General features: G+C 35.6%; 1 protein-coding gene across 3 annotated transcripts; it reads left to right on the forward strand.

Annotated features, from left to right (window-relative positions):
* The first annotated feature begins 101 nt into the window (after nucleotides 1-101).
* On the forward strand, nucleotides 102-7655 carry cox18 (cytochrome c oxidase assembly factor COX18). Of its 3 annotated transcripts, none has more exons than XM_067381956.1 (7): nucleotides 102-162; nucleotides 868-1297; nucleotides 4189-4289; nucleotides 5069-5235; nucleotides 5371-5486; nucleotides 6636-6743; nucleotides 7268-7655. In XM_067381956.1, the coding sequence occupies exons 1-7, from the start codon at nucleotides 146-148 to the stop codon at nucleotides 7433-7435; spliced, it is 1107 nt and encodes a 368-aa protein (XP_067238057.1). In that variant the 5' UTR covers nucleotides 102-145; the 3' UTR covers nucleotides 7436-7655. The 3 variants fall into 3 exon arrangements, with proteins under 3 accessions (XP_067238057.1, XP_067238066.1, XP_067238075.1); XM_067381965.1 differs by having other exon boundaries at nucleotides 107-294; XM_067381974.1 differs by having other exon boundaries at nucleotides 107-253.
* The last annotated feature ends 2257 nt before the right edge of the window (nucleotides 7656-9912 follow it).

A 9912-nucleotide genomic window follows, 5' to 3' on the forward strand; every position in this document is an offset into this window, starting at 1 on the left:
TTTGTAATACTTGTGATACATTCCTAACTATTTGTTTTAAATAAAAAGTGAGCGACTCAGTGACGCAAATGTTTTGCGAAATACATGACGTCATATTCAAGCGACTTGTCATGCCTGGATCATTTTGACATTCCGAATGTAAAGGATGAATGTGTACATACGGTGAAAAATAAATTATCTTTTACTAAATATTCAACGCGAAAATGATGTGATAAACAACTTGCTTATCTAAAGTTTGGAACCGCAAACGAAAGTGAGGATTTTGTTACGTTTCTTCCAGTTGACCAGCAGCCGGTAAATTTACTGTAACAGTCTGACCAGGTTAAAGGTGTTATGACTGATGATTTTATATATATAAGCATTTTAATATTTTTAATTGGTGTTTTTCACACAGTTTTGTTTCCATGGGTTGAGTTTTATTGTAAAATGACTAGTCTGTTTAATTAAAATCTTAGAATTTTTTAACACAAAAAGGTGAATTATCTAATATATGGCATGTTTGTGTGTCAAGACCAAGAGTGAGCTAAAGTATATGAAACATAACTGGCTATGATATACATATCATAGTTTGAAATGTGTTCAATAAAAATGACACAAACTAATCTTTAATCATAGGCAGGCAACGAGCAATCAATACTTGCATGTTGTTAACATTATACCTTTAAACAATTAGTAAACATGTGCACAAACAAAAGCAAGATGTTTTCTACAGAGAAGTCCAAACACAGGATATGCAATTAAGGTGATGCCAACTAGAATAGTTTGATCTGTTCATAATGTCTGCAAAACTAGAAACAGAAGGGTTTAGCTTTTGTGTGCAGACATTTCTGAGATTCCTCCTTGATCCTTTGAGGTTATTTTTTTCAGAGGTTCATCCATAATGATGTGGCTGAAGCTTACCAGGTCAGCGACATTTGTGACTCTACGGATATGTCGCCAAAGCAACATAGCAACTCTGAGGCCTGACATCAGAAGCATCTCTCAGGGTTTCTCCTGCCTGGACAGCAAAACTCAAACCATCAAGCCTCTCTGCAGCAGGTCACCCCTCTTAGCTGGACATCCCTCCATCACACTGGCCCTGGGGCTTCAACCCAGAAGAACTATAACCACAGACCGCTCAAGCTGGTATGAGAGCATTGCAGACTCCACACCCGTATACCTCACAGAGCAGCTCCTTGTGTCCGCTCATCAGATGACGGGACTGCCGTGGTGGGCCAGCATCGTGTGCACTACACTGGCTCTGCGTACCGCCATCACTCTCCCCCTGGGAATCTATCAGTCGATCATCATTGCAAAGGTGCAGCCAGGTCATTACAGCAAGAGGCTGTTGCAGCCGTTTTCTATGTCTGGATCTTTGGTTGCGTAAAATCTTGTTAGCAATGGTGTTTTGTTTTTTGTTTTAGCTATACACAGCCATTCAGATGTTTGGGGTGGTAAGATTTTTTAATGTTTTTGAAAGAAGCCTGCTATGATCACCAAGGCTGCATTCATTTGATCAAAATACAATAAAAACTGGAATATTTTTACAATTTAAAGTAACTGTTTTCTCTTTTGAATATATTTATTTTTAAGTTTACTTTTGTAATGCAAAGCTGAATTTTCAGCGTCATTACTCCAGTCTTCAGTGTCACATGATCTTTTAGAAATCATTCTAATTTGCTGATTTGGTGCTCAAGGAACATTTATTATTATTATTATCAATGTTGAAAACAGTTGTGCTGCTTAGTGTTTTTATGGAAACAATGATAATAAAAAAATCAGGATTCTTTGAATAAAAAGTTTTAAAGAACAACATTTATTTGAAATAGAAATGTTTTATAACATTATAAATGCTTTTTACTGTCACGTTTGATTAATTTAATGCATCCTTGCTGAATAAAAGTGTTCATTTCTTTCAAAAAAATCCTTACTCACCCCAAACTTTTGAATGGTAGTGTATGTTGTGATGAGTATATTGTCATCAAATACTTTTCACCTATTTCTTCTAATTCACAGGCAGAGCTGGGTAGATTACTTATGAATTGTAATCAGTTACTGATTACAAATTACATGGCAAAATTTGTAATATAATCTCTTAGATTTTACATTTTTGGTAACGTAATCTGACTACTTTTGGATTACATTTAGATTACTTTGTGCTAACCCTTATTTGATGTCACATATATTGTAGGATAATCTTGTACTATTTTGACAGATACATTTTGGAATATACAAAATATATTCCAAACAATATAACAAGAACCTCAACAGATTCTTGAAAAGTGCAGTGTATGGACAGTTAATACTTCAAAATACTAACACTAATGTACCTGTTAGTAACACTGAATAAAACAAAATCTTATGATTTTAAAACAAATTTACTTAAAATTAAGTAAATTTAGAAAACAGCAGCATTACAAAAACAAATATTGTAAAACATGAAATATTCACAGCAATATCACTGTTACTTCAAATATTTAATCTATATTTCATATATATTATTATTATTATATTATTTCATATATATTCATCTATATTTCCCCCTCACCGCCGGAAAAACTCGAAGAATCACAAACGTACATAAGCGGCAGGTTTATTATGAAAAAAACATAAATGTTAAAAAATTAGGAGAATCAATGATTTGTGAACAACTTACTGCCATTGTGTAAATAATATGTAATCATGTAATACATAAAAAAGTAACTGTAGCCTGATTACAAGTATTTTAAAAAGTAGTTTACTCTAATTACAAGTACTTGATTTTTGGAATCTGATTACGTAATCCAGATTACATGTAATCTGTTACTACCCAGCTCTGTTCACAAGCCCATTTTGTCTTTTCTTAATGATGATATATTCTTTCTCTAGAATTTCATTATATGCCTTTTCATAATTCCTTTTTTAAAGTCTACTTATGGCCATTTTCCACCTCATTTCTGACACTTTGTGCTAACAAGATGCGATAGACAATAAAAATGGGCAGTCGTGGCCTAATGGTTAGAGAGTCAGACCGGTAACCCAAAAGTTGTGGGTTCGAATCTTAATACAGACAGGAAATGTGCCCTTGAGTAAGGCACCTAACCCCCAATCATTTCCTGGGTGCCACAGCAAATGGCTGCCCACTTGTGTGTGTGTGTGTGTGTGTGTGTGTGTGTGTGTGTGTGTGTGTGTGTGTGTGTGTGTGTGTGTGTGTGTGTGTGTGTGTGTGTGTGTGTGTGTGTGTGTGTGTGTGTGTGTGTGTGTGTGTGTGTGTGTGTGTGTGTGTGTGTGTGTGTGTGTGTTCACTACTCACTGCTCCTAATGTGTGTGCAAATCAGGTTCCAGCCCTGTTTAGTTCCAACCCTGCTCCAACACACATACCTGTAGTTTTCAAATAAGCCTGATTTGATTAGCTGGATCAGGTGAATTTAATGTCATGTCACTGTCACTTAAAGTGTCAAGCAATGGACATCTATTCCATGATACAGTTCTCGTTGTGGTGATTTCTGAATATTTTTAATTTTCATAAATGGTCTGAGTGGGCTAGAAATGGAGCTTTGCCTTGTGAATGGATGGTACATCAAACACAGATTTTAAAAACTTACAAAAAATATTTTTCACATTATGTCCCTTTCAATAAGGATGCAAAATGACTAGGTTAAAAGTGAATCATTGAGCCAGTTCTCGTGTGAATTTCTTTGTTTTTCTGTACTTAGTGCAGTATGGGAGGCACATATTGGAGATCAGCAGATATCACAGAGTAAACACTAGAGGTCATGTGCCTTATTGAAAATCTCAGCTGTGTGATGTTTCTCTTGCCAAAAAGGAGGACTGAAACAAAAAGAATGTGCTCCCCCTCCTTCTTCCTTCCCTACTGATGTCCCAGAGTGTGAGAACATTAGCTGTAGAATGTCAGATCATCTCTTTAAACTGATATCTTGATATCTAAACAAACAGAGATGAGGCCAAATCATTTGTCCTTTTTAATTCAAGTTTGATCTGTAGTCATTGAAAATATGTGTGTTGGTGTCTGTATCTGAAAATGTTATAATTTTATTAAACTGATTCACTGAACACTGACTGGTCCTTCTAAGCTGTATTTATTTTTTTAGTACCAGTGGTAGTGTCCAGTGAATTACTGCTTTCATAGGCCAGGGACTTTGTTGAAAATACTTAAAAAGGAGTTCAGGCTGGAAAAAAATAAACCCTGTGCCCTTTTGCCTCAGCTAGGTTGAAGCTCTGCAGAAGGAGATTGCTGTGTTAGCCCGCCAGTTACGCTTTGAGATCTCTGTGAAAGCCAAAGAGAAGGGCTGGTCAGAGAAAACATGCAGGTAGGAGATCATTTCTTCATGCCATCTAGTATGGCTGTGTCCAAAAATCACATACTCTCTAGAGTGAGTGCTAAAAAGTATGTTTTATATATGTGACCTATATTTATATATGTGACCTACCTGCATCAGTTGCGTCGCTTTACTGGCATTCACAAACCCTGGCCTGTGGCCTCATGGGATAGTCGTCAATCGTATGCTCACTTCAGAATCTCACCAGAAGTAGTAGGTCATCCGGGTACTTTTTGCCTACTCTTTTATGAGTACTGTGAATTTGGACATACTTGTCATATACTATTTTTCGCCTGCTATATAATAGTGACCTATGCGATTTGGGACGCAGCCTCTGTCTTGGGTTAAAGTCTTTGTATCATATGAAAAACCCATACTAAATGCCTCAGAAAGTCAGGAGTCTCATTTCACTGCAAAATTATTTTGTTTTAATTTACTTGAAGCAAAACTGCATAAGATATTAAGACTTGTTTTCAGAGAATACATGTTATTAAATGTATTTTTTTGTTTGTTTTTTACTCATTTGGAATTTTGTTTTTGTGAGATTTGAATCAAATTTTAAAAAATTACCTGCCAATGGTGAAAGAAAACCAGTAAATTTTTAAAAATATTATTATAATAATATTATAATGAAAGGTGTATTCAGCATTTTTAAGCAGTTCATATATTTTTAATGCAAAACAAGATTCACTTCCACTTTATTTATTTCTCATTAAAACTTTGAAGGATTCAATCAACCGTTTGCCTTATTACAACAACTGCATCCACAGGTTTCATTTCAAGAAGAATCTGAAGCGAATCGTGTCTGAGCTTTATGTTCGAGATAACTGCCACCCATTCAAGGCCAGTTTATTGATCTGGGTCCAGCTGCCCATGTGGGTGTGTCTGTCTCTGGCCCTGCGTAATCTCAGCCTGGGAATGGGACATGTTCTCCTGGGTGAGTCACATCCATTGGTCTATTACGTTTTCCAGATTTGCTCTTTAGCTGCTTGTATTTAGCAATGCATCTAACATAATCAACTGAAGAGAGGCTTTTATTGAACTAACGTACATATTTCTGCACATTCATCAGCTTCAGAAGCAGGTTTAGCAACAGGGGGCGCTCTGTGGTTCCCAGACCTCACTCTCCCAGACTCTACCTGGATCATGCCTGTTTCTCTTGGCCTCATCAACTTGATCATCACAGAGGTGAGGCACTTTTGGACTTGCTACCTCATATTAATGTAATTAACAATACATTTAACTTTCCGTTTGATTTCTCTTTGCACTTGAAACTTGGCTATATGAACTATTTATAGAGTCAAAAATGAAATATTTACATTATATATATATATAGATATATATATATATATATATATATTTATATATATATATATATATATATATATATATATATATATATATATATATATATATATATATATATATATATATATATATATATATATATATATATATATATATATATATATATATATATATATATATATATATATATATATATTTATTTATAAAAAAATAATTCATTACAAATTTTTCTGTCAGCATATAAATTTAAAGGGTTAGTTCACCAAAAAAAAAAAAAAAAAATTTTTTTTTTAATAATTTACTCACTCTCATGTCATTCCAAACCCGTTAGATTTTTGTTCATCTTTGGAACGCAAATGAAGATCTTTTTGATGAAATCTGAGAGTTTTCTGTCCCTCCATAGACAGCCTACGCCTTTGACACTTCAAAAAGTTCATAAAGAGATCGGAAAAGTAATCCATGTGAATTGAGCGGTTTAGTCTTTCGGGTTCAGTTGAGCTTCTGTTTATGTTCGCTGATCAGTTTATATATTAATAAAAGCCCAAATTAAATCTGTTCATCAAAAAAAACGATCGAGTCTCTTCAGAAAATTTGGACTAAACTGCTCAATTCTTATGGATTAGGTTTACGATCTCTTTTTGAGGCATCGAAATGGTAGTTGTGTAGTCTATCAATTGAGGGACAGAAAGCTTTCAGATTTCATTAAAAAGATCTTCATTTGTGTTCCAATGATGAACAAAAGTCTTACAGGTTTGAAATGACGGAGTAAATGATGACAGAATTTTCATTTTTGGGTGAACTAATCCTTTAACTAATATAACCAATAAGCAATTTTAACAAATGAAACCTTATTGTAAAGTGTTACCAATTTATTTGTCTCATTGGATTGTATTTTCTTATTTTTATTTATTTATTTATTTATTTATGTTTAAAAATTGGGGTGAAATATGACTTGTTCTTGGCAGGGTTTATGAGGTTCGTGAATATTTTGCTTGTTTCTTATCTTTTTCTTTTGATCTGTTTTTCCAGATATTCGCCTTGAGACAACTAGAGCCTTCAAAGTTCCAGAAGTATGTGACACACTTCATCAGAGGAATATCTCTGGTGATGATCCCTATAGCCGCCACAGTCCCGTCAGTAAGTATCCCGGCGCAATCAACCATTATCTGCTGTATCTGTATACAGTAGCTTTACATGTTTCAACATGTATGACATGAATATACTGTATATCACTCACGTTTTTAAGTGATGTTTTTCCAAAGAAGAAGACAACAGTCGTACATGATGTCTTCTGTACCTTGACAGATAAGCTCTGTGCTCTGATGCTATTGATATTGGGCAAAATGGGCGTACGAAGGGTTGTTTTTTTGAAGCCCACCTGATACTGGTTACAAAGGAAAGAGATGTTGTACAACTTACCTGTGATATCTCCTGCAGATGTAAAAATCGATGTCTCGGGCTTATCTATCTGTCATAGATGTATTTGTGTTATGTCTCCAGTCCTTTCTTATATAAGAGCAATACATGAGAAGTTTCTCATGATGTTGGTCTTGCTTCATGAAAAACAGCACAATTAATTCAAAAATTTAAATCAAATTATAAAAAAGGTTTAAGGATTCCTGATGATTTGTTTTGTTGTTTCTGTTTTTTCTAATTCATAGTCCATGTCTCTGTACTGGCTCAGCTCCAGTTGTGTTGGACTGGCACATAACCTGCTCCTGAGATCCCCTCGCTTCCGGGGCGTCTGTCGAATCCCTCCAACACGTTCGGACTCTGAAACTCCATACAAGGACATTGCAGCTGCCTTTGTAGCAAAATACATCAAATAGATGGATCCAGACATTGCAGATTAGAGCATCAGCTTCTGAAAATGTGGAATCAAACATGTGGATGTGTGCAAACAGGTTGATTCATCCAACATGACACTGTAACCAGAGGAATATGGCAAAACAGAGGCAGCCTTTCTGCCAGGAACCTCAGTATGAAGTCAGGAATGTTAATGAACAAAAGCATTGGAAAGAGACTCCAATGAGTAGTACAAATTTAAGATGATGTTAAAAATAAAAATTATTTGTGAAAAAAAAGAAATATTTCTCCATTTTGTTATTAGAGTTGTTGCTCACACTTGGGTTTACGATTCTGGCATGACAGAAACAAATCAATTTGATTGAAGAAGTGACATGAGCCATATCATAGGAAAAAGTGCAGGTGGTGTTTAAAAAAGGTCAAAAATGACATTCATCTTTCATGCTTATTTCTAAAGATTGATCATCATGAGATTATTTATTTTATTTATTTATTTTTAATCTGCACAACGTATTTTGCAGCTTTTCATTTTTTTATAATTTTAAAAGAAGTATTTTATGCTCACTAAGGCGTACTAAAAAATACAGCAAAAACAATAATATTGTTACATTTTTAACTGCTTTCTATCAGAATATATTTTAAAATGTAATTTATTCCTGTGATGTCATAGCTGAATTTTCAGCATCATTACTCCAGTCTTCAGTGTCACATGATCCTTCAGAAACCATTCTAATATGCTGATTTGGTGAACAAGAAACTATTCTTATTATTATCAATGTTAAAGTCCCTGTAAAGTCAATTCTGAGAATTCTTTCTAAACACTTTATAAATGTTACAAATGTATTGCTAAAACACATTACAAAGTTTGTGAATTGAGTAATGCTTAATTGTGAAGTTAGAGCGTTAAACAGTTTTTCACCAAGTCTCTGCTCAGGATTTTTTGGGCGGGGCTAAAACGGGGGTCTAATGACGCACATCGTCCCCCGAGCATAGCCCCTCCCCTAACACTATATATCTGTCGATGACGCACCGAGCGTGGCGCCGCCTCTACAGCGGTTCAAACGCTGTGTCTCGAGCCTATGGTCTGGAGTGTCATTACGCTCATACAGCCCTTTGTACATTTAGCTAGTAATGCCTTCGTCACGCAAATGCATATAAGATGGTTGTTATAATATACAATACAGCTCGGTCTTCTTATTTCCTCCCGTCTCGCGGCACCGTCATTTGTCGACTCGACAACAGTCCGGCAGTAGGCTACGTGCCCACCAATGAGTGTAAGTTACCGAGTTTGCGTATGTTATAATTAGTAGGTAGTCCACAGTAACTCTACTAAAATGTGCAACCCTCAAACGTAATTCTTTTGTTTATATGCATCAGTATGTTTGACTCATTAGACAAGTAAGTTGAGACGACAGCTCTCGCGAGTGGGTGTGGTTTCAGCGCTGACAGCGGACACGCCCCTAGCGTTTGAGAGCAAAGAGCGCTGCCTATTTTTTCGAGATTTTGATAACTTATTTCATTTACTTGCAGATTTTTTAATCATTCAAATTTGGCTGGGTGGTTAATAACACATTTTTCTGTGGTGTGATAAGCTCAAAACACATACTTTAAAATGACTTTACAGGGACTTTAAAAAATCTTTGTTGTGGCTAATATTTTTGTGGAAACTGTGATGTATTTTTTTCAGGATTATTTGATGAATAGAAAGTTCAAACAGTCTTTAATATTACTTTAAATCAATTTAAAGGATTAGTTCACTTTAAAATGAAAATTACCCCAAGCTTTACTCACCCTCAACCACCAAAGCCTGTGGGCCCAGCTCGCCCTCCGCCTCCTCCTATGAGAGCTCTTCAGCCTCTGCCTCAAGGCCAGGGCTCACACCCTCCTTAATCTGTTCTAGGTGAACCAAAAACAACCGATAACAGCTCTCCGTGATATGTGTCAGGTCCCCGCTATGATAACAGTGACTTTGTTAAATGTTTACAGAACAAGCGGGAACCCAGTGTGCCTGTTGCTTTCTCTATTTCTGTTTTATTACGCGATAGAAAGCCTTCTCAAGCCATTTGGCAAACCCATCAAATCTGCTGCCTATTACACGTCAAACTAAGATTACTGTAGAGACAGAAAGTAAGACTGTTAAGTTAGCACTTTTAAACACCCGCTCACTTAAAAATAAATCACTTCTAGTCAACAACTTAATCACAAATAACCTAGAATTTATGCTTCTAAATGAAACGTGGCTAGAAGACAGCTGCAGTGCAACAATCCTCAATGAAACAGCCCCTCCTAACTTTACTTTTATGAGTGTCTGCAGAGCTGTTAAGAGAGGTGGAGGTGGAGCTGATCTATGTAAAGATGTCTATCAATGCAAGCAAGTGTCATTTGGTGATTACTTGTGTTTCAAATATCTGAATTGATTAGAAAAGTACTGTTACTTGTTTATAAATCACTCAATGGCCTAGGACCTCAATACATTGCAGATATGCTCAGAATATAAACC

This window comes from Chanodichthys erythropterus, chromosome 1, assembly GCF_024489055.1.
Source record: "Chanodichthys erythropterus isolate Z2021 chromosome 1, ASM2448905v1, whole genome shotgun sequence".
NCBI classification, from domain to species: Eukaryota; Metazoa; Chordata; class Actinopteri; order Cypriniformes; family Xenocyprididae; genus Chanodichthys; species Chanodichthys erythropterus.